Genomic DNA, 25948 nt, shown 5'->3' with positions numbered 1-25948 from the left:
GTGTATCCCTTTCAGATATCTGTGTACCTCAGGTGAGGGACTCTCTTGCAACGCTGTTCACAGCCTAGAGATGTGATGCTGTTTTTCACTGCTTGTCTGCCAGCCCTGGAGATCATACTGACATTGCATCTCAAGGTGGGGACGGTGACAAATGTACCATCTTTTAAAAAAGATACTAGATGCTGTGGTCATGAAACATTCTCAATTTGTTTAATCGCAACTGGAAAGAACTAACTTCTTGCATTATGGTTTTAGGCATGTTTGAGTACAAACAACTCAGACTCTCTTCAAAAATGAACAAACGGAACCCCAGGTCCTTCATTTACATCCATGTCTCTTCAAGTTCCGAACTGTCCTCCTCCTAGACCGACCCTTGACTTCTCCCTGCAGCTACCCTCCCTCCTTCCCTGTCCCTTTTAGCGTGTTCGGGGGTGTGTGCTGCAGAACTGTGTCTCCCGAGCTCCTCCCGCTTCTGAGCCTTTGTTCCTGTCATTCATTCTCTCACAGACATCCCTTCTTTCCCCCTTTTATTTGCTGGGAAGTCTACACTTTCTAGGTTCCACTGCCAGGCCATTTCCACTAAGTGTCTACTGATCTTCTGAAGGGGAGTGTTGCTCTTGGTCCCTTCCAGCCATATAGCTCTTACTTGAGACCTCTAATGACACTGAGCTTGGACTCAAATTGAACACACCTGGCTTAAAGTCAAGCTCCAGAACCTTCTGGCCAGATGACCATGAACGAGTTATTCAATCACTCTAGTTTATCTGTACAATGTCTATACTAACAGCACAGCTCTTAGCTTACAGTTTTCTTTCAATAAATGCAAAGTGTTTATACAGGGCCTGACGTGAAATTACTAAGGCCATTAGCGTGTCTAAAGGGTTCTAGTGTGTGTGTGTGTGTGTGTGTGTGTGTGTGTGTGTGTGTGTGTGTTAGTCTTTGGTTAAAAGGCAACATCTATTAAACAAGGGTCAGCAAGCAAACCTTGACTGAACTACATACATGACCCTGGAAGGATCCTCTTTTCATTTAGAGAAATATAAAAACAAGCCACCAAGTGCGTTTGCCCACAGGGTGTACTTTGCAGACCCTTGTCTTAAAAGCCAGGGTACATCATGACCCCTTTAACAGTGTCCAAGGTTCGGAACCCAGTAATTTAGTCAAATAAAGAACAAGATAACCGTTCAGTGACATCAATTCATAAAACTATTTATGGGAAACACAGTTAAGTGCCAACTTGGCCTTTTTATAAGAATGAGCCAGAAATCTTCTCTCTATTGACATTGGTACTTGTATATTTGTGCTACTTAGGTGATGTGGAATGAGAAAGCAGAGAGCAGGGAAAACATGCAGATCACACAGGAACCCAAGCACCGTTGTTTAAACGACACACTGTATGTAATTAACCCTTTATTTCACTCTGTGCTTGGGTTCTACTCTATAGGCATCATCCTTGGTTATAAAGACCCTACTTGCCAGGTAGGAGAAGAAGTTCCCATCTACATTATTGTGTCCTATTCTGAGAGATATCTGAGAATGATCGAGGCGACCAAAGAGTATTTTGGAGGCTGACTTACCTGTTCTGCCCATCGTCATCTTCTGAGCCGACAGTTCACCAGAGATGCAGCTGATGGTAACTTGGTAAAGCCGTCCAGGAACTAAGTCTTTAAATTGAGTTTCAGTAACACGGGGCGCTAACGTTTTGGATTCTTCAATGGTCCCTTGGTAAGACAGGGTAATGTTGTAGGAATCTACATCTCCAGGAGGTTTTTGCCACTTGACTTTCAGAGAGGTCGGACTGCCATCATTTGTCACCTTCAGATCTGAGACTTCCATAGGAGCTAATTAGCAATGAATGGAAAAGAGATTTTACTCCTCATCTCTTGCCTTCCCTACAGCCGCATTCTGACCTACACTTTAATGCCTGCAGGACATACTCTTTGATCAAGAGGAAATCGCTTGAGAGACAAAATGGTCCTGGAGATCCAAGAACGACCATGCTATGGCAAGAAAACTATCTTGCAGTCAGGAGCCTGAATTCTGGCTGGAACTTGGCAAGCCGCCCGCAGAATACTGGACAGTTCTCCATCAGTCTCACTGTGCCTCCTTGCTCCCTGACAAATAAAGCTTGGTTAGAAGACTTTCTGTATTCCTTTGCGGCTCTGGGATGCTTTAGATAGAATTCACCAAGAGGTCCGCCATCCACTTCATTTCTTTGTGAGTGTGTTTGTGTGTTTCTACATTTAATAACATCAAGTGCACACTAAATAGGTTTGGTAGTTGTAAAAATTTGTGTGCTAAAATACTTTTAAAAAGGCTTTGTGTGCGTGTGTGTGAATGTATGTCTCATGTGTCCAAGTGCCCACAGATGCTAGACAAGGACATTAAATCTAAGGAGCTGGAGTTACAGGTAGTTGTGAGCTGCCCAATGCGGGTGCTAGAAACCAAACTCTGAAAACGCAGCAAGTACTCTTAACAGCTGAGCCATCTCTCAAACCCACTAAGATACCTTTTATATTAAGTCATGATAAAAAGTTGTGTTACTCTTTCATCAAAGGAAAGCTCATGACAAGAAATAACCTGTGATGAATATTTTTCCTACCTCTTACGCATGCTGGAACTATGCCTTATGGCATAATATAAATTAATGCAGTTTCAGTAAAAGAGTGTAGAACAGTGATTTTGCATGCTATGCTCAGAAGTGTGATTTGTTTGTTCTCTCTTTCTCTCAGACTGTCTTTGTCTCTCTCTCTCTCTGTGTCGCTCTCTGTTTCTGTCTCTGTCTCTCTCTCCCTCTCTCCAGTCTAGGACGGCCTAGAACTTGCTTTATAATCAAGGCTGTCTACAGACTTGTGGTCCTCCTGCCTCAGCTTTCTGAGTGCTGGGATTACAAGCGTACGTCTGGCTGTATTTGCTCTTGATATTCACAAACATCTCTTAAGACATTCTGTGCATTTTTCTTAGGAACATCTTCATATTTTTGGAGTGTGTTAGAAAAGATATTCGAATGTGTCTGAGTTTCCAGTACCTTTTTCCGCAGCCTCCTTTTGTTCCAGATACTCCCCCTACCAGAGCAATTTCAAAGGTACTCCCTTATCTTACAGCTTATTTTAAAGTGAGATAACTCACAAAGAGAAGTTTATCAACACATTACACTAATTAGGACCATTCAAATGAGTTCCACGAGAACTCTGGCACTGTCTACCTTGAATGGTACTAACCTGTAGTGCTTGACATATACCTAACACTCAGTAAATATTGACTAAATGGATCAGTGAATGAACAATTCATTAATAAGTAGCATCAATTAGCTTTTTTTTTTTGGTTTTTCGAGACAGGGTTTCTCTGTGTAGCTTTGCACCTTTCCTGGAACTTGCTTTGGAGACCAGGCTGGCCTCGAACTCACAGAGATCCGCCTGCCTCTGCCTCCCGAGTGCTGGGATTAAAGGCGTGCGCCACCACCGCCCGGCTCAATTAGCTTTTTCAGAGGAGGTTGGGTTATGTGACTGGGTCCCACATCATGTTCTTTTGGGTAGAGAGTTTTGGAAATAACTGTCCTAAAAGGCCATGTTTCTATACACCCCCAACTCACTGCAGATGATCCCAAAGATAAGCGATGCCTATTTACGAGTCAGAAGTAGGAAGCCTTAGGCATGTATTAAATGGAGGAATTTCAGCCATATCAGCAACTAACTTTATCAGCTTCAAAATGCTGCCACAGGCGAGCTTTAACTTTGGAATAAAAGACTCATTTTTCTTCAGTAAAGTGCAGGTATGTTAAAGTCTTTCTATAACTCATATGAGTTTCAGCTTGTCCTACATTACCATTACCCAAACAACAACCCCTATTTAAACTCAATTTGAGCTTTGCTCTTGTTTAGCTGAAGAAGGGGAACTCACCCGTCCTCACTGGTTTCCACCTATAGTTTTGGAGTCCTGAGGCCATGGTGATAATAGTGAGGTTGTAGAGGTGTCCAGGGGTCAGTCCATGAAAAGCGTACGAAGAATCATGCTTGTCCACAGTCCTGTCTTGAACTAAGGTCCCTTTATCCATGAGCACCAGCCTGTACTGTTCCACATTGCCAGAGCCACGAGACCAGGAAATTCGGAGAGAATTAGGACTGGGGGAAATGCCAATATCTTTCACTGGAGATGGTACTAGTGGGAAAAAAAACACATATCCACAGGGTCATTCATAATCCTCTTGTAGAAGACATAGACATAGTTCTTTAATTTACATGTTTATTTATACTTCTCTTTATATTTTATCATAGCAATAATCAGTAATGGTCCTCAAGAGTTCACTGGAACCTTCATTAAACACCTTTATAAAGTCCGCAGGCTTTAAGGGCAAAGGGACATTATACATTGCCTGTTTTGTCTCCTCTGCTTTATGGAGATGAAGGTGGGTGTGGCCAATGCAGTGTACTGTTGACAATAGGGGAGATAAAGGAAGAAACTGTAGGAGGTGAAAATGGGAGGAGAAAGAGAGGAGAATAAGTTACAGGAAAGCCACGCACTTTCTGGGAGTGATATCATGATGCATGGGGACACTAGATGAATTCTTTTTCACCATATTCAGGAAGCAAAAACTTACTTTAGACACGGGAGTATTTAGAAGACATCATTACCTGGTATTATGAAAATGTACAAAAGAGGAAAAATACATTTTGTGATGCCAATTTGGAAAACGAGTCAGAAAAATCTCGTTTTCCTGGATTTCAGTTAGACAGGCCTGTAGGGAGTCTCTATTTTAAATAAGAGAAAATTCTGTTTTCAGAAAAATCTCGTGACTTGTTTAAGATCACCTAGCCAGGTAGCAGCACATTGACACACCCCATACTCAGTCCACTCTCCTCTCCATTATAACCTCCCTTTAAAAGGTTATTTACGTTATTCACTTATGGTGGGTGGCATAGTTCCATTTCCTTTGATAACATATCATTTTGAAGGTGCTGTAGAGGGCTGAGGAGTGTTCGCCTAGCATGCAGGGGTCCCTGGGGTTTCATCCCCAGCACCATCAAAAAGAAGGAAAAAAAAAAACAAGATTATCGTAGACTATTTACCACAGACAACACAGATCTTACCTGTTGACCCATTGGTATACACGGGGAAGGAACGTTTTTCTCCAGAAACAGCCATGACGGCGATTCTGTAATTACTACCAGCAGTGAGGTTCAAAAAGGTGTATTGGCTCCATGGGTTACTTTCTTGAACTTGGACCTCTTGTAGCTTTTGACTGTCATCATCCAACAGTTGCACCTCGTACCAGGTGACTTTGCCAGAAGAAGGGGTCCACCGCACCTGCAGGGTAGTTGAAGTTGTCTTCTTGGGGTTGACTTCAAACCTAGCAGGAGGCAAGGGATCTGCAAGGCAAAACCATCAAAGAGAAGGCAGCATGAGGGCTTTGAAAATAACCTGTTTATTCTGCCGAAGCCCAGGTTCATTTTCCTTAAAAATTTAAAGAATCTGCTACCTGGGGGGAAAAAATCTGGCATGTTGCCATACTTGCAAACCCAGTGTTCCGTTTTTCAAAGACAGGGCTCCCTTACCCAATAGTGACGTGAACTCCTATTTGATAAGTCCTTAAGGTAGGTCTGGCCTTGAAATCTCAATCAATGTTTTCTTTGACTTGCCAAGTTCAGCATGTTTTTTAGACATTGACAGGGATACAGCCTGTGCTTGATTAATTACCGATGATCCAACCAGAAAATACAAACTATTAAGAGATAATAAGAGTTGGAAATTTGTACTCAGCCTCTTCCTGGGTTGTGGATTCTTGGTGTTATTTACCTATGTAAGTTTGGGTAGCATTTAGCTATTAGATAATCACAAAAGACACAGCTTTGATATTGATTCTAAAATAAGAGTTGCTTAACCAAAATCAATGCTCTCACTAGCTGGGATTACTAAACATCCTTAGATTTTTAAAATCTTAGTTCTGCAGCATGCTGGAGTTGCCAGGGACCCTGGAGCTCGTGGGATCGATAGTGTTTTGCACTGAACAATTCACTTCATTTCATTTCTCAAAGTGAGGGTCAGTTTGGGGAGCATGCTCTTCCTGTGCCGAATCTTCACCATTGACCTTGTATCAGGACGGTATCAGCAGATTGGGAACTGGGTCCACAGCAGTTCATGAGCAGCTCTTCACTAGGTATAGTGAGGAGTCAAACATGTGAAATCAGTCTGTCCCTACTTTGTGCGCAGAGGCCAGACCCATTGAGAAACATCCACATGAAAAGGATTAGCAATCCTGCATAGTTCTTGGCCCTCAACGTCAGAAGGAGATAGTGGGGGGGGCAATTTATAAGTCAGGCCATTTGTTTGAGTGGCATAGCTTTACAGACCTCAGCTTTATCCACCTCCTGATGGGCTGCATTTTGTTCATGACATCAAGAATTATAGACGTACTCATAAGAGTGCAATTAAAAGATGATGCCCATTTGCCAATAACACAACTCCAACAAGTAAGCTAACCTCATTCTATACTCAAATGTCATCTGTGGCCAGACAGTTCCTAAGACTATCATCTATGGGTGAACAAGATATCATATGGGTAATACAGCTTATGAAACTCCATACCTTCCTGTCTTATGCTATTATTTATATGAATTCATCATTCAGTAAAAATTAAATATGACACCGATGTACCAATAATTATTAAAAATACAAAGAGTAACTGACAAGCAAATTATCTCAGAGAGAGGGCCCAGAGCACAGGTGAGCTTTGAAAACAAGCGCACCTCACACTGTGTTTTCAACCCCTGTGTTCACCCGTAGGTTCTAGTTCTAACACTCGGTGACTTTGAATCTGGCTCTATGGCTTGGTGGTTCTATACTTGGGCAATTTGTGATGCTCAAAGTTAGCTGTCTGTATGGGTCCTATTACACGCTGATAATCTGCCACAGAACCAGTGACATAGAGTCCTAGAGAGCATGGACTTTGGGATTAGATAGAGCTGCATTCAGATCTTGACTCTATTGCATAGCATTTATGTGACACTGTGAGTGACTGGTACTCCATCAAAACTTCTATCTCCCTATTTGTCTGAGTGTAATAACAGCAATAATAGTAGTAGTAGTAGTAGTAGTAGTAGTAGTAGTAGTAGTAGTAATAATAATGACAAATACCAGAGTTCCAAGGAGTTTTGAGAGCAAATCAAGTATAGAGGAGATTTTACTCAGATGCAATGGGTACTTAATACAAAATCTTATTTCTGTCTCATTTATCAAACATTTTCTTGTGAATCACTGATAACAAGGAGGCAAAAGGAAAACAAAAAAATTTGCAAACTAAGCTGATAATATCTTTAATTGCTTCTGCTATTTGAAATAAAAAGTCTTGGTAAAATCTTGGAACTAATTTTCTAACTCTTAAGTTAAAATAATTTCCCAAGACGATTTTTATTCATAGTTTTTTTTTTAATTGAAAAACTAGAGTTTTTTTTGTGGGGGGAGGAGGATGGGGGTAATGTTATTTAAATTTTCTATCCCACACAGCAGATGCCCTATCAAAAGGAAAGAAGGCAATTTCTCCTCACACAGGGTTTATAGGTGCCTGACAAGAATCAGGTATCCAACACCATGAGATTCTACTAGCCAGCAAGCCTCAAGAGCAACCCAGTAGGACCAAGCAGAAGTATTCTCGCTGAAGTAGCATTTTAAGGGCAAGGGTGACAGGGATAATTTCACTCAGTGCCGGTTCCAAAGAGATAAATCTTGCCATCTATGCCTACTACCAAGCCAGATAAAGGTGAAAGAAAATGTTATGACCGGTATAATCTCATTATACATAATCTGCAAAATAGGAGCTGTACCAAAGGGCGGTGGGGGGGGGGGGGGGGAGAAAAAAAAATGAATTCTCAGGTTGCGTGCCGAGAGGTTGAACTTCAGAAATGCGGACTTCATCTAATCTCTCTGAGCCAGAAAACAAAACAGTCGATCCTTTGTACATCCGGCAGAACAAAGAAACAATGAAACTGGGAAGTGCCTGGGCTGCGGGAACCTGCCCTGGAAACAAACCCTTAAAACCCCATTTACGCTGTGATAAAGCCCAGCGCTGGCAGCGGTCCACGGCTGCTCGGCATGCTGCAGAAACTAAAGGGTTTGGAGAACTCTTTTTAATCTAAGCCCAGCAGAAATTTCACGGTATTAAAAACATTTTTCGATTTCATAGGAGATATAAATCATAGGCTTCTATCTGGGGTGCAGGCTTCTTTGATGTCAATCAGTGTGTATGATATGTTTGCATGGGTATGCATGTGTGTGTGTGTATGTGTGTGTGTGTGTGTGTGTGTGTGTGTGTGTGTGTGTGTGTACTGGTACACAGGCATGCCATGGCATGTATGCAGAGGGTAGATCACAACCTTGGGTGCCCTTGTATTCCACCTTATTTTTGGAGACAGGCTTTCTTTGTGGCTGTCACTACACACAAGAGGCTGACTGACCCATGAGCTTCCTGGGATTTTATTCTTTCTCTATTTCCCAACTTGCCCTGGGAGCCCTGGGGTTATAGACATGTGTTGCCATGCCTGTGCTTGTGTGTGTGGGTTCTGGGGATTCTGAATCAGGTCCTCATATTTGCATGGAAAGCATTACCCACTGAGCCATCTCCCATCCCCCAATTTTTTAGAAATAATTTATTTATTTTTATTTTATGTGCATTGGTGTTCTGCCCGTATGCATATCTGCGTGAGGGTGCCAGATCTTGTAGTTACAGATGGTTGTGAGCTGCCATGTGGGTGCTGGGAATTGAACTCATGACCTCTGGAAGAGCAGTCAGGGTTCTTAACCCCTGAGCCATCTCTCCAGTCCCCCCACCCCCAAATTTTATATGTACGTATGTATGTATGTATGTATGTATGTATGTATGTATGTATGTATGTTGTTGTATGTTGTGGGAAGGATTTTAACATTGTTTGACAATTTATTTAAATAACCACCAATCCGATTTTTCTGTTCTCAAAAGAAAAGACAAAGCTTGGCAAAATTCCTAAGCCAAAATGAATTATGTTTTCCTTAAAAAGAGAAAAAAAAAAGTCGCTTGGAAAGGAGAAAATTATATTTCTAATGCAAGTAATATTTAATTCCTATAATTCTTACCAGTGAGGTTACTGAAAAACATTAGTGTTTATTGATATAAGGATTTCTAGGCTTAGAATTGGAAATGATTGAGTCTATTTTAGAAATAAAGTTAAACCCAGAAGAGTGCAGCTAACCTATGCATTGGTGTCGACAGGTATCTGGAACCTACATTATATCTGTGTAGGACACCATGATTTACAACGAGCCTTCTCTGCTTAGAGAAGCTTAGACACAGTGAATTAGGCTTGAGGAAGTACAACCAAATCTCTGACACCCGGTGCAAACTGTGTGTTCTTCCCAGCACGGGAAATGCTGCCCTGAATTGCATATTCAGTGTAACCACCACCAAACAGATGTTCGTGGAAATGACAGGTATGTCTATAGATCTCCTCAGTTGATAGCGTACTCAACGGGAGTAACCTATGTCTAGTTCTAGGCCCATGGAAGCTCCCTCGAACTACTGATTGATTTATCATTTTAGGAAGCCAATCGGGAGTTTATTAAGAAGTGGTTGTAGCACAGAGCTGAGCATGAGCTTTGAGAGTGTGGGCAAGAGACACATAAAACAGCAGCCAGAATCATGCCCTGGAGTGGATGTTGGCTTCTCAAGGGAGTCACCCCGTTGAGTTCTGAAGTGTTTTCCTTCTCTGTTCCTTTCCCTGGTTGTTTTAGTGCATTTACCCGAGGTCCTATCACTTTGTGCTGCACTACTGCAAGAGACGGTTAGGTGTTTCCCTTACGTCAGGGCTTCCCTCCACTATTGCCCATTTATCCTGTGTGTGCCTCTCCCAGCTTCCATCTGCACCCCACTGAAGCAGCAAGATCTTCATTAGCATCCACTTCAAGGCAGAGCCCAAGTTTCCTCACAGGCACTCAAGGCTTTCCTGGCTTTAGACAGTGCCCTTCTTTCTAATTGTATCTTTCTTTAGGGTCTCCCTCAAGCTCAGGAGACCTCTGGGCACCCAGAGCCAAGTTCTGGTACTTTACAGAAACCAGGACAGCTATCATTCTTATTTAAAAGCAGGTGGGTAGCAAGCTTGATCGATTGCAAGCAACGTTTACTTGGCATTTTATATAAACTGGAATGGACGTCAATGATTCAAATAAAATAATCAGAGGGGTTTTTTTTCATGGAAATTACGTGAGGGGTGTGGAGTATAATTTCAAATAATTCCTGCTACATGCTCTTGAAAATGAGGAGAAAATTAGCACAGGAAAGGCATTTCCCACAGTCTCCAGCACATTCAATACATTTCTTGTGGAAAGAATTTCCTTTGTTGTTGCTGTTTGACTATAATGCCCCAGTTCTCCACCTGTGGGTCTCAATCCCTTTGGGAGGGGTGTGTGTTGAAAGATTCTTTCACAGGGGCTGCCTAAGACTATCAGAAAACACAGATATTTACATTACTATTCACAACAGTAGCAAAATTCCAGTTATGAAAATTACAGTAGAAAATAATCTTGTGGTTGGAGGTCACCACAACATGAGGAACTGTATTAAAGGGTTGCAGCATTAGGAAAGATGTGGACCACTGCCATAGTCAGTTTTCTTGCTTACTTTAAGGATGATGTAATATATTATGTCAATGTAGAATATATAATACTGTTGTGCCAATACATCAGGTTTCTGGACATTAGATTTACATTTCATGTAAACTTCAGCCACAAGGAACCTGTACACCACTAACAACCTTGAAGGAAGTTGCAACACTTTTGACAATCATTTGCCACATCGTTAACAATGGTACAGACTCCGTATTATTGTGCAGATCACAGTATCAAATACTAAATATTCATTAAGTGCTGGTCAAGGCTAGCAATCTGTGAACTGGAGACATACGTGAGAGGAATAAACAGAATAAAGATGGATTATCAAGGTGGCTGACTTTGGCATCACACATAGATGGGTACATCCCAACTCGCATTTATCACAAGGATGGTTATAGGCAAGGGACTCTGTCCCCTTGTTCCTCAGTTCCTCGTCTTGACTGGAACTAGCAATACGCATTTTTTCAGAGTTGTGGTAAGATGCCATGCAGAGAGTTAAGGGTAGCCCTGGCCCATGGGGGACACTTCATAGAATGTGGTTGGTGTGAGTCTTACTGCATGTATTGTGTTCCACACATTTTCCCTTATTTGAAATGCTGGGAACAAACATGTCTCAGATTTGGACTTTTTTTTATTTTTTGAAATATTTCCATACCCATGATGAATGTTGTGAGGACTGAACTCAAGTCTAAACACAACATTTGCATGTTTCATTACATCTTATGTTCCTAGTGTAAAGGTAATTTTAAATCTTGAATTCATGCAGAAAAGAGAGTTTCATGGTGTGGAATTTTCCACTTGTGACATCATGTCAGTACTCAAAACATTGCAGATTTTTGAGGACTTCAGATTTTTTTGGATAAAGATGCTTGATCTCTACAGTAATAAAGGAAATTTCAATGCTAAAATTGAAAAGCCGAGAGTAATAGCCAAGGACCGTGGACTTCAGCTGTGTGCTTCATGAAAGAGACAAACTCTAAAAAATTTGGGAGGGTGCCTAGGACCTGAAGATCAGAATAAAGAGAGCGACTGCAAAGTGAGAAAGCAGTCTAATCTGAAGCACTGTAGAGTTCACGTCTACTGAATACAGAACACTGTCAGCACTGAGAGCATTCCTACAGTCTACAGGGCCTGCATTCCACTCCCCACAGTGTCCTTTAGTACTTCCTGTCCCCAGTTCACTGTCACCCACACCACAGTCTCCTCAGTGTTATCTAAAGTGCTGCTTGGGTGCAATATAAAGAGAAGTTCTCCAGCCACAGCTCCTGATGGGATTGCTGCTCCAAAACTTTGTATGTAAGTAGAAATGAGTGAGCTATAATGTGATATATGCTTCTATACCCGGGCAGCTAAACAAGTAAGGATATTTTTTTTTTCTGATGTTGGGTAAGTTAACTATATTGTTGTTGTGTGGTTTTTTTTAATAACACATATAAAGATATAAATTGGAATATTTATAAATCAAATGAGATCACCGTGGTTTGGATTGTTCAAAATGATACACAAGGATATACATGAAACAAGGTTGGCCAAAAAGTGGTAATTTATCAAAGGCAGGTAATAGGTACATGCTATTTCATTATACTATTATTTTGACTTTCTTCTTTTAAAAAAATGAAATGCATTTATTTTATGTGTATGAGTGTTTGTATGAGTATCTGCACACTGTGTATGTGCTTAGTACTGTAGAGGTCAGAAGAGGGCGCTGCATCTCCTGGAACTGGAGTCATGGACAGTTGTGAGTCACCATATGGGTTCTGGGAATTGAACCCAGGTCCTCTAAAAGAACCACAAGGGCTCTTAACTGTTGAGCCATTTCTTTATACTTTCTTACGTGTTTGATATGTTCAGTGTCTTCCTCCGTACTGAAGGAAGAATACAACAACATTCAAAATGAAAATCCCCGAAAAACCTGTCCTGCTCACTTCAGCTGCACCTAGCACATTTAGGGGCAGATTTGTGCCATAATTTCTATATATTTGTATATCCACCAGGCGTGGTTTCTCCTACGGGAAAAGAAAGTGGCCAACACTGTCTCTACATTTTATTTTCTGTAGGATCTCTAGCAAACTGCCGTATGAAAAAGGAAGGCAGAACATTTCTTTCTGTTCTTTTCTGTATTTCCTTAAAGTTGACTTGAAAGGTAATGGAACATCACGTAGAAATCTGAAGGAACCAATATCAGCTTAAAAATAATATACATTCTGTAAACAACGGTGAGGCTATCAAGATGGATGAAGCAGAGATCAAGTTCCAGCTCTGTCATGAATGAGCTAGGTGGATTTGTGGAAATTACATTAGTTCTGAGCAAGATGAAGACCATACCCAAGCTGGAAGCAATAGTAGATTTACTGCATGAAGAATGTGACCAACCATTCCAATCTGACAATTAAAATCTCCTAACAACTCTATGAAGTAGGTATTATCGTTTTCCCATCCCAACTACATAGATGAATAAGTGGCCCTGAGAAAAAGGACAACTTTCTCTCAACATCCTGGCCAGTGAACAGTGAAGGCACCTGCCTTCAGAATTCATCTCTCAATCATTATGCAAACTCTCCTTTCAAATGCCCGCTCCACAGCGTCTCCATGAGATAGAGTCAAACAGTAAATACCCAAGAGGCTGAGGAGGGAGAATTGTCATGAGCTTGAGTGTAGCATGGAAGGTACATAGGGAGACCTTGCCTCAAAACACAAAAGAAACAAAAATCAAAACCGAAAAGTAATATATATATATATATATATATATATATGAGATATATATATCTCATAAATACCTATTATGTTGATATAAATATAAATATATAAATATCTATTGTTATATTAGTACATGCTTTCATGTATTAAATATGAAGTTTTTGTGCATAAAAACACACAAAAAGTCTTTCTTCCTGGAAATCACAATAAAATAGTCCCAGGCATTACAGATTTAACCACACGTAAGAAGGCATGGTCCCCAAATATTACTATTAATGAATGATAGGAAAGAAATGTCAATGGCTCCCAAGTTGCAGTGTATTCTGAGGCACTTTGGTTCCCCCAGCTCTATTATTTCCAAGTTCAGGTTCATTTCACATAGCGTGGAAACCAGAGGCATTTTCATTCCAATCTGTGTAGAATTTGATGAAGAGAGAAAGTTACAGAGAGTTTTCAGAAATAATGGCTTATATTTAAAATTATAGTCGACATGTAAGTTGAAGCTGTAAGCCCCCAATGACCCTAGAATGAGGCCATATTTGAGAAGGTGGGGGTCTTTAAAGAGGTGAGTATGTTGAACGGGTATCATTAGGTTGGGCCCTGATCTAATATGACTAGTGTCCTTTCAAGAAAAGCAGAGAAGAAGGATACAGCCTTGCTTGGATGGACAGATCTGTCACACTGAGAAAGTGGCCATGTGCAAGACAAGGAGAGAAGCCCATGAAGACAGAAAAACTGCAGACATTTGACCTTGGAATCTTCGCCTCAAGGACTGAGGAAAATCAATTTTGTTTTTAGATTACTCAAATTTTGGTATGGCAGCCTTAGTCAATCCCATACAATAAATAACATTTTGGAATGGAAATAATAGCTGATGCAGTAATTAAGGTGCCTAAATGGTTTTCATATAGATTAAGAAATTTGGGGCTGGAGAGATGGCTCAGTGGTTAAGAACACTGGCTGCTCTTCTGGAAGACCCATATGGCAGTTCACAACTGTCTACACCTCCAGTTCCAGGGGATTCAGTACCTTCACACAGACATACATACATGTAGGCAAAACACCAATGCACATAAAAATGAAAAATAGATATTAAATAAAAAGAAATTCACCATGATAAGATAATTAAAATCGTTTGAGGTTGGGGATATTTGGACTTTTTTTTTCTAGGAAGATTAATAAGTATCTGAGATTAACAGGAAATCAAATGCCTGTGAGTATTTATTCCCAGGTAAAGTTCCAACCTCGAGTTCACTGGGCTCAAGGAGATGAGATAATGGATCAGAAACTGAACACTACCTCAGACAACTTTTCAACACCGAAAGTGACAGGTCATGCTCACAGGAAGAACATCAGTGTGACCCGATGAGAACATGACCTCTGTACATGCTCTTCCTCCTGAAAACTCCAAATCTGGAGCCCCAGGCTAAACCTAAGAAAAGCATCAGCCTTGGGCTATGGAGCAAGTTCTATCAGCCTTGGGCTATAGAGCAAAACCTAGGGGTTTCTCTCTCTCTCTCTCTCTCTCTCTCTCTCTCTCTCTCTCTCTCTCTCTCTCTCTCTCTCTCTCTCTCTTTCTCTCTGGCATTGTGGTATTAAATATTCAAAGCTGTCTGGATTATCAGCAACAAGAAATGTCATGTGGGATACCAAATAGAATTCTGGGACAGAGAAGGGAGAAGGGGAGATAGGCTCAAACAAACAAACAAAACTAAGGAAATGTTAATCCATTATAGGTTAATCATGCTAATCCTGGTTCATTTACCGCAACAAACACAGTAAAAACAGGGAAATCTGAGGTATCTTGGTGCTAGGTCATAACTTTTCTGTAAATCTGAAACTGACCTAAAAATCCAGCTTTTTTTTTTTTTTTTTTTGAGACAATGTCTCCCTGTGTAGCTCTGGCTGGCTTGGAACTCAGTATGTAGATCAAGCTAGCCTCAAACTCAGAGATCCAGATGCCTTCGCTTCCTGAGTTCTGGAATTAAAGACGTGCCCAGTGAATTTTGCATTTTTAGTGCTGCTGAGACGAACTAGAATTTTCACAAATCCTACAGAAGCCAAACAGGGTCTAGTTATTTAAACACCAAGACATCCCAGAGGCCACCACTTTGCAAAGGCTGTTTTAGACTCTGAGGTTACCGTCCCTGAAGCATGCCCGTTTATTCAACATCGGGTATGGCTATTGTATTATTTCCTGGTAAATCCACAACTGCACAACTGGACATTCACAACATTCTTGCTGCATTTCAGTTAATGACCAGATAAACTTAAGAATAGTCCTCGGTCTTCTCTGTGATTATAACAGCCTGGTACTCGGGAGGCAGGACAAGTCCTCATTCAGGAAAGATGTGCAAGGCTGTGTGGCCATTGTCAATATAACCTCTCATGCCTGCTCTAGACTACAAGTGCAGGGACCATTTTTTTCTTTTCTTTGTACTATGATTTTATAAACTCATCGATCTCTCTCTAGCCTTGTTCCCATTGCTAGCCCACACAGCGAATACTTGCTAAACTAAATCTGAGTCCACAGTTTCCAAATCTCATTTGAAATCTCGAATGGATGCTTACTATTACTGAAATACAATTTACTTATTTTTTTTAAGTCCAGGTCTACATAAAACAAAATACTTAACTATTTTGGACTATCAGTAAAACCCATACCCAAAAATCACACCAGCTCATGTAAGCAACAGTCTGATCTCCATTCATGAGTGACTCTTGCTTTTGTTCTAATTCATCCTAGACCAATAAGATTGGTAAAAGGCAGCAAAAAACTCACATTTTGAATGACGTCTTTTGTTTGTTTAAAGCTTTTTCTGACTCGATATTATATTAGTTGGCATTGCTTTAGTAATAGTAAAATATGATTTATGGACCTCATCACTAAGGCTTAGCAATCAATACTGAGGAATACTAGTCCTTTTTTCTTAACAAAAATGAAAACTTACATTTAAAATTTAGAAAGTACTACATATAAATGAATGTATAAATAAACAACTAAAAAATCCCCCCCAAAAAACAATATTTTAAAATCCTAATTCAAATTTTCATATTTAAATGAAATCTTTATTTTAAAGGCAGGGAGAGTTCTGAGAAAGATTACATCGTCATAGAAATAAGGGTGGGACACCATCTGTGATTTTCATCGTCCGTATTTATCCTGAGGCTCAGGAAATGTATGGTGAAAAGTACATCCTTAGGAAAAAGAATGAGTTTGGGCGTAGCTCAGTGGCAGAGTGCTTGCCTAGTGTGGAGTAAGCCCTGGGTTCTGTCCCTAGCATGGTAAAACAACACATTGAAGCCTTTTATTCGATATCATCCATATGATGTGAATATTTCTTATGTTTCACCAAACACCTCTAGACTTGAAGTATCTCCCTGCGTAACAACTCAAGGCTTGTTTTTATGTTACTGACATCTACAGGGAACCTTTTCTCGTGATCTTTTTTTTTTTCCCCAAAAAGTAAATCCTTGGATTGAATAACTGTCTCCAAGCTCCTTAAGGCTTATGTGTTCCCCAAAAGCTTCTGAAAATGCAGCCACTTTAAAATTTGCTCTGCCCCACTGAACACACACACTGTTGGTGAGACCCTTTCCAGTGCAACTGTTACATCTGGATGTTCTAGGTTCAACACTCTATGGTTGTAGTAATGTGAGTATCCACAGAACCGTCTTTGACTTCCAAGAAACCAACCATGTCATGGCTGAAAATGCAGCTACTTTAAAAATTCGCTCTGCCCCACTGAACACACACACACTGTTGGTGAGACCCTTTCCAGTGCAACTGTTACATCTGGATGTTCTAGGTTCAACACTCTCTGGTTGTAGTAATGTGAGTACCCACAGAACCGTCTTTGACTTCCAAGAAACCGACCATGTCATGGCTGAAAATGCAGCTGCTTCCACTTCTGGGAGAATCTCTAATTCTGTAGTTGATTTCTCTGTCTCTCTGTCTCTCTGTCTCTCTCTGGTTCCATGTAAATGTAAGCATATTCTTAACAAGTTGTTTGTCTTTTCAAATTAAGGTTCCTTCAGCCCTTAAGAATCACCTCTATGTTTCATCTGTCGTATGATATAAGTGGGTGTTATAACTTGAAAAGGAAAATTATGAAAGGATTAATATTTCATTAATATTTCAGGGGCCCAGTGAGATTTCCCAACCCCGCTCGCACTTCCCGTCTGACAGGTGGCCTTCAAAGAGCTGTGGCCAAAGACATCATCTTTGTACTGGCAGAAATGAGGAAGAGTCCTAAAGACAACCCATTTCTCTATCTAACTTTCAGAAGTTTTCTCTTTGATTTAAACTTCTGGTTGGAGGAAGCCTTCACCGTTGTGTGGAACAGAGATGGCAAAGACCAAGGAACTGGGGAATTTGCGGTACCCTCACAGGCTAAGGCTCCAGTGAGGTAAATGCCTGTGGCAGCCTCTGCTGGTGGGAACAACTTGGGCTTGAAGCACCATCCAGCCTCTCATTTCACAGAGTAAGAGAGTGGAGGCAAGAGAGACAGACTTAGCATCCACACATGGAAGGAGGTGCTGGGAAGCCATTGGTTCGAAGTTCAGAGTGGCCAAAGAATGTTCTCTACTGTTGTGTACCTCAAGACACAGAAGATCACTTTTGCACCCTCATTTCAAGGGACTTTTCCAACTTTCCCTATGAGTAGTACTATTTTATTCCTGAAGATTTTATGTCCTGGTTCACATCCTATAAACGCAACCAAGCATATCCTTAATCATCACAACTCCATTATTTATTATCAAAACAATTACTTATGATGATTCTGGTGCCTGGCAATTTAACATGATGGAAGCTCAGACCACATCAATTAGACAACTCCCTCTGCCCACTTCCTCCCCTTCCAGGGGCCGTTTAGTCAGCTCCAAGAGTCAAGCAAGCTGCTCTGACCAGGTCTCAGCCAAATAGAACTCCTGGTCCAGTGTCTTCACACACACACACACACACACACACACACACACACACACACACACACACTTTTTAAATGCCTAGAGATCAAATGAAAGCCCCAGTATGAAAAGGCAAGGCTCAGAGTGGCTTGGCCATCCCATTACACCTGTCACACTTTCTTTACCTGTCTGTAAGACCAGAGCTCTCTCTTCTCCGTCCAGAGAGACAATCCTGAAGTTGTAGATGGTTCCTGCTTGTAAATCCTCGGGGTTACATCCATAGGTGACGTTGTCTATCCGAATGGGGTGGCACCACGCGGGCCCTGAGGTATCGCTGTTGTAGATGAGGCTAAAGTTACAGGGTGACCCCAAAGTCCTCCACTGGATAGACGCTGACAAGCTTGAGACCTTGGACTCCAACAGTGTGAAGTTACATCTCTCTAGCTCTGCCAGTCCAGCCTGCAAGAGGATCAGAGAGCACAGATTAAGCCCACAGTCTGTACTGCCTAGAGACATATATCCACCTCCCGGAGTCACCTGTCCTCACCCCTGGCGCCCAGCCTCAGTTGTCCACTCATCCTCCAACCCAGGAAAGGGCTCAGAGGGGAAGTGGATGGCAGGCAACTTTCACCCTAGTGCTCCACCTCCCCCAGGAGCATCTGGAGACCGAAGGCTGCTTTCTTGACAGCAGGTTGAGCTGTCAGTTTGGTAGATGGCAGAATTTTGGGAAAGGATGACTCTCCTACATAGAAACATGAGATTTCTGTTCCTTTCCACCTAGCAGTGCAGCCCCGGAGGCTGAGAAGAGGATGGACTTGGTTCTTAGCAGGGAGGATCAGAGCATCATCCCCAACCCCTGCCTGCCCGCGCTCACCTGCAGGAGGCTCAGCGTGATCCACAAGGCCAGTGCGGCTCCATGGTTCAGCATCTCGCTGGGAGGACAGCCAGGCTACCTCGGGTACCACTTGTTGCGCGCTCAGCGCGCCCCGTGGGCGCAGCGCGCTTCCCTGGGAGCCGGCGATGCGCTGGGGCTGGGGCAGCAGCTGCTTCTGCTGCCGCCCAGGGCGGGCTGCGGACGCGACAGGCGGCGGGGACCCGCGGCGCGCGGCCCTTCCCACGCTGCCATTCTGACCCGTGCTGCCTCGCCCCCAAGCCCCGTCCGGGACTTCCGCAATCAAAAGGCAATTTCCTTGTCTCCCGGCAAAGGAACAATGCTCCGGGAGAGGGAGGGAGCCCTGAGGAGCCAACGCCTGAGGCTGCCAAGGGGGCCTGAGGCCAGCCAAGCTGCCCCCCTGCCTCCGCTGCCGCCTCCACCGCCAAGGGTCCCTTCCGGGGCCGCGGGGCTCTGCCTTCTCTTCCTCCTGGACTTTCACTTTTTCCTTCTCAGTGGTCCTCAACTCTGTCATCATAGCCTTAAACGGTGCTTTGAGCCCTCTCACTTTTCAGCCCCCCTCCCTTCTCCACACCCAGCGTCCCCCTCCCCATCTTCCTTCCTATCTTTCTCATCTGCTTTCTCCAGGGCCTCTTTTCCCAGGCTTAAACTTGACCGGAGCACATTTCCCTGGGTCGCCCACACTCTTTCCTGAAGCCTTTTATTAGAGGGCTTTTAGCCCTTCTCGCCTCAAAATACTCATTTGTCACTGTCCACATCCTTTTGACATCAGCCGGAGAAAAGACCCTCAACCAGCCCGCCCATTATCAACACGACCTTCGTTTCTCCGTCCAGTCTCTCAGTTTGCTTGCATAGGTCTCTGGGCTCCCTAAATCTTAGGGAGATACTGTGAACTGACCACAAAATAGTCGTCAGCAACATGTTCAAGCCCCCAGCAAGCAGTGTCGCCACTGACCATCCAGAAGAAAGGAACATCAGCTTCGTTCAGTGGGAAACACTCCCGTAACTCAGCTTCCCACACCTTCCAAAGAAGTAGGCACGGTGTTTCCCACACCAACTGTCAGCACAACTGTCCTATAACCTGAAGAAATGTGTGTCTCAAAGTAGGTTCGAGAAAAACTCTATCTAAAAAGCAAATGTACTTAATGGCATACAGGTGATAACAGTGAAGCCTTGTAGCCAGTTTTATGGTTTCAAGGTTCTGAGGTACTTAAAAGGAGATATGACCCCACTGAAACGACTAAGGTAAGGCCAAATCCTGTTCGGATTCCATCTTGGGTTTACTTAAGATAGTTCTTAGCCCCCTACACTCCCTCCCCACAACGGTCAGGCCTGCTTTGGCAACACATTTGAGATTTCCACGCCTTGACTATGGTTCCAGATGTATTAGCCAAAATAATTGCCAAGTTATGTTTAAAATGACTATTATGCTCTGGCAGAAATGAACATTTTAAGATTTTCTGACGCTATTCTAACTTTGATGTATCTTTGTGGGTTTTGTCTTTGAAAATGATGTATGCCTGAGCTGGGCCACCAAGAGACTTCCAGAGTCGTGAGCCTGCCCTTGGTCTGGCCATTAATAAAAGACTCCAGAGTCTTAATTGGCTTAATCAGCATTGTTGTCAATAACTGTCTCTCATGGACCATTACACCACATTTCAAATCACTGAGGGATTAGGATACCCACTCCCGCACATATATTACAGAGTGGATAAACTTAGGTTATTGGCTACTTATGTCTCCTGTACTCACTTTGAAGGAAAGTAGAAAACTTGAAGAAAGTGACAGTTACTTTAGTTCTTCTAGAAGATGTGCTTGTCAATATTTCTCCATGAAAAACTGCATTTGTTCCCTTCCAGAGACTTCAGGCTTATAGAGGTAGACACATACAGGTCTGAAATCTATCACCCTTGTAAGTCAGCAGGCACTCACCAAGCATCGAGCACCTGTGTGCTTTGGGAAAATGCAGCGTGTCTTGTTTCTTCACCCAGGGTACTTGTCTCCCTAAATGCATTTTCATTCTCTGTATTTTCTACCCAGCATTCTCCACAGCCGGGCAGACCTTTCTGTCTCATCACCCATAGCCTGCTTCTCTCCTCCACTAGCCAGGTGCTTCATTACAAGCACCAACCACCTTGAGTCTTAGGCGAAGTTTCTCAGCTCATTCCTCTTAGCCCTTTCTTACCTTTCTGTATTCAGAGAACTAGGCTCAGTCAAAGAAGAACCATGTTCTAAAGGCGTCGCACAGAGAACTATGATACAATCACAAATGTAAAAGCAACTTGGCAAACCTCATTTGAACAAGTGTTAGCTTGTTTAGCAACAGGTGCATCCAAATCAGTTTCTCTTATTGTTTTTATTTTTGGTCCTCTTGTAAATTTACTCATTGGATAGGCCCCACTTTCTAATTCCTGATGTTTATGCTTTTCTTTGTCATCGTTTCCAATTGGTTTTTTTGATTTAAAGTCTTCCCACTTAAATATATTAAATATTCACTGTCCCCTGGAAATCTTCAATAAATCTTATCTTTCCCAAGCACACACACACACAAACAAACACACTTGCACACACACACTCACTAACATGCTGCATTTTTTTTGACCAAGCTTTTTAATATATCTGATAATCCTTCCTTATGACTCAGATGAGTATACCTGAAGACATTTGAAAAGGAGCAAATAGGGACTGTGAGAAAAACCTTCCCAACATTACTGCTTAGATGCTTCCAAATTAACAGAAACCCAGCCAAGCGTGCTCCCAAGAACCTGCCAAAAGTGGTCCCAGGAACCTGCCAAGAGTGCTCCCAGGAACCTGCCAAGAGCTCTCCCAGGACCAGGAATTTGGAAAATAAGAAATCCTGTTTTTAAATCCATTTTTGAGCTATCAATGATGAACATGTCTATTCAGAATAATTGAGGTTAAGTCATTTTTAATATCCTCAACATAGTTGAAGAATCATATCAGTACATGATGGGAAGGACCAGTAGTTATAAACATTTCTTTTCCAAAGGTATATAACTTCGGACTTTCAATTTATCATTATTTTACCGTTATCATCTCAAGGCTGACCACAGAGGTTCCAATACTTTGTGGGTTCTAAGTAGCCCATAAAAATTAATGTGTAATGAGAGACAATAGTTTTGACTTAAACTTGGACTCTTACTGACTGTATTTTTCCTTTTGAAATAACAAATACAGGGGCCACAGAAGTAGCTAAGCAATTAAGATCATTTGTGGCTTTTTTAGAGGACCTGGGTTCAGTTCCTAGAGCCCACATGGTAATCACAACTATCCTTAACTGCACTTCTAGGGGATCTGATGCTTTTCTGACCTCATGGGCACCAGGCAGGCATGCATGTGGTGCATGTGATATAACTGCAGACAAAACACTCACACATATATTAAATAAACAAATAAAAAAGTTAAAAAGTGGAACCACAGCTGCAGTGTTAATACGCAACTCTGTAAATGTGGTTACAGGTTCCAGGAGCACAGGATCACATGCCCAAGGTCACCTTTTGGATGGAGACTGTTTGAAACTCTGTGCAAAGTATAAATATGTTGACTCGTTTCTCATTTGCTCTCTTTGTTTGGAATTCCTCAACTGCTTTTGAGCCCATTTTTCCTATAATGTGACCCTGCATTTACTTTTAGAAGTCATTGCATTCCAGGAATGGGGATCAGTCATTCTGTACTGTGACAGTGGCTTAACCTTTTCTCCTCGCCATCAGGAAACCTTTCCCAGACTCCACAGGAAGGGTGTGGCTGCTTCTGACTAGACAGTTGTCTTCTAAAAATGGTGATAAAAAGTCCACAGTAACAATCGTGTTTGAGTTAACACAGTCATTGCTTACAAGCTCACAGCTAAGGCATAGATCTTTTTATATTATGAACACCGACGCTGAGTTCATCAATCACCAGGGGCAAGAACCACTGTTTGGGAATGGTGACTTTATTTCTTTGTATATTTTTCATACTTATTTGCTTATTGCAAAGAGCAACTTAAAGATGTAAGTAAACAACTTAGTGTATAGGGCAAGGTGTACAAGGTCCTGAGCACAGGATTGTCCATCCCCTTGGGGTCGGGAGCATGTCACACTTAGGAGCATAGGGATGTGCTCCTTCTCACCTTCCTGGAAGCCCTCAACCTCGGGCACTTGGTTTTTATAGATATTACATGCAGTAGGGCTGATTGAATCATTGGCCACTGGTAATGAACTCAACCTTCAGCCCTTTCTTCCTCCAAGAGACCCCTTTCAAGCATTCATCAATTCTCCCAGTCTCTTCACCCCTATTAAGTGTTTATCAGTGGTGCCTCTAAAAATCACATTCATAAAGGCTCAGGTGTGGTTGAAAAACATTGCTTGACCTGTATCTACTTGGAGCTGTTTCAGGGACCTAAGTCGAATATTTTAACAAAAAACATTTTTATTATTCCAATGACATAAGAAATTGCAAGGATTATAGGAACCATGTACGAGGAGCCATAGATTTAAAAAGCCCAATGTACAGAATGTTCCTCTGGACTTTAAGTCCCAATAAGCCCATCTGTGATCTAGTGTTCACTCTACCACAATGGCTGGGGTAGAGTTGGGGTGTACCTTTGGCATCCCCAAAATCTCAGTTGCCTCATGATGGAGTTAGCTGTGTGGTGGTTCCACCTTTACATACTTTGATTTGAGTATATGGCACAAGGTCTCCACATCTTTCTTTCCTTATCCCAGGGTGAGGCCATTCCCCAGGGAAATTCAGACCCAGCCAGGGATGGCCACTGCTTCAGTTTCACCTGGAACACCTTCGCTCCTCAGCTCTCTCACCAGTTTCCTGTCCACACATCAAGCAAGGGTGTTATGAGTGTGGGCACAGCACACTGAGCACACCACCATTATATTTTGTCTTCTCTAACCAGTAACTTTTTCTAAGCATTCCACCAGCAGGGTTTGCACTCACACAGGAATGTGCCTGCTGGATGGTGCCTATGACATCATCTGATGTCTCAATAGGAAGGAGGTGAGCTACTGTAGACTAGGGACTGACCAGGGTGTGAAACAGAAACTTCTGCGGTAGAGAGGAAGCAAAGTGGATTGGAAAAATTAATGCAAGCAAACCTCCCATGAGAGACTGAAAGGCCGAGGACCTCACCCAGGACCTTCATTACCTGGCTCTGCCTTGTTGTGTATCTCCTGCTCGCTTCCTCTCTTCAGGTGCGTGCTTTCCCTCCCCAAACATGACTAAGCACCTGCTCAGAGCCAGGCTCTGGTTTATGTTTTGAAGATTCCTCCAACACATCAGACATCATGAGGAAGACATGCCTTTCATACTTCCCCCCTCATAACCCACTTGTTTAGTTCAGAGCAATAATGTGTGGCGATAATCTAATTATGTATTTGAGTACTGTCTGTGTCTTTGGTCCTTTGAGAAATTCTTTTCGGGTGGAGTTTTGCTTCCTCTTTCTGCACAGGGTTCAGAATACAGTAGAAGCTCAGCAAATATTTTCTGAGAGAATGACTGGGTCTGTGTAGCTGCTCAGTAAATGCTGTTACGTGAGTAAATTCTCTAACACGCTCTTGCCAGTATGGCCTTGATGCATGTTTTAAATGCTGTGCTGAATTAGAAAAAGGAGGAATGGAAGAGGTGGGGTGGGACATACAGGGAGGAAGAAAACATGGGAGAGAGAAAGATTAAAACAGGAAGAGATTGATTTTGAAGGAAAGAAGGAAAAAGTGGGAAGAGATAAGAGGGAGAACAATAAAATGAAAGAAAGGGAAGGTAGAGGAGGAATGTGATGAGGAGGAGGGAAAGGAAATGGAATAGGAGACGAGGAGGAAGAGGGAGAGGAAGAAGATGAGGAGGAGACACGCTCTTAGAGGACAGTGTAGCATCAGCGATGAGCTGAGAACTTGCTAGAAATTCATATAATAGGGCCCGGCCTAGAAGGACCTAGAGGAATCAGTAACGAAGGGGGTGGAGGAAACAGTTTGTGTTTTAGTTTGTGCTAGTCGGTGGGGAAGAGTTATTCAGGCTCCAGTTCAGATTGCTCCCTGATAAACCTTCAACCAAAATTTTATTATTAGGCGAGCTAATTTTAACTCGCCCTTCTTCTTGATGCCTCTCCAATTCCACTGATTTCTCTGTTTCCAAGATGTGTCACAGACTATTCAGAGGGTCTTGAACAAGTTTAGAATTCATAAATTAGTTAATTTTATAATAAATATCATGCCTGTCTTGATATTTATAATGCTTCATGAAAAATTCAGCGTGGATGATGCAGGAAAAAGACTTGGGAACACAACTTAATTTGACACCAAATGTTAGGCATAAGACCAGCCTGATGCCATTCCTTCTAGGAAGAATTTATTTTTTTCTAGTACTGGGTACTAAACCCAGGGGTTTGCACATGCTCAACAAGTGCTCTGCTTCCGATTTTTATTCTAACTCTGTATTTACTTTTCTTCAAAAAACATTTTTTTTTTTCATCAGAGGCTTGCCAAGTTGCCCTTGCTAGCCTTGAACTTGCTCCATACCTCAGGAAGGCTTTGAATTTACACCCTTTTGCTCTGGCTTCTGAGTGGAGTAGATGAGCTTATACGGGCCTGCTCACCAAGTCTGTAGAAGTGTGTGTGTGTGTGTGTGTGTGTGTGTGTGTGTGTGTGTGTGTGTGCCCCCGTGCGCGCGTGTATATTTAAATTTATTCTTTAAGAATTTCATACATGTATTCAATATAGTTTGATCAATGCTGCCTTCCATCTCTCCCTAGATTCTCTCCTAATTTCATGCCCTCTATCATTTTTAAAGCAATAACCATCGAATCCAATTAGT

At 42.2% G+C, this 25948-nt stretch overlaps 1 protein-coding gene across 1 annotated transcript in view; it reads right to left on the bottom strand.

Moving 5' to 3' along the window:
• The window catches only part of Ptprb (protein tyrosine phosphatase receptor type B), a 94002-nt gene extending 74699 nt beyond the window's left edge, over positions 1–19303 (bottom strand). Inside the window, exons 1-5 of the mRNA XM_052753406.1 lie at positions 19112–19303; positions 18423–18696; positions 5088–5366; positions 3901–4158; positions 1578–1841 (exon numbers count right to left, since the gene is read on the bottom strand). Coding sequence (XP_052609366.1) covers positions 1578–1841; positions 3901–4158; positions 5088–5366; positions 18423–18696; positions 19112–19165 — 1129 coding nt within the window. The 5' untranslated portion in view covers positions 19166–19303. The remainder of the gene's footprint in view (positions 1–1577; positions 1842–3900; positions 4159–5087; positions 5367–18422; positions 18697–19111) is intronic.
• Positions 19304–25948: the final 6645 nt, after the last annotated feature.

This window comes from Peromyscus californicus, unplaced genomic scaffold (assembly GCF_007827085.1).
Source record: "Peromyscus californicus insignis strain IS unplaced genomic scaffold, ASM782708v3 Scaffold_24__1_contigs__length_46423439, whole genome shotgun sequence".
In the NCBI taxonomy this organism is placed as follows: domain Eukaryota; kingdom Metazoa; phylum Chordata; class Mammalia; order Rodentia; family Cricetidae; genus Peromyscus; species Peromyscus californicus.
The sequence above is the reverse complement of the archived record's forward strand: the minus strand, read 5'-3'. Positions and strand labels throughout refer to the sequence as shown.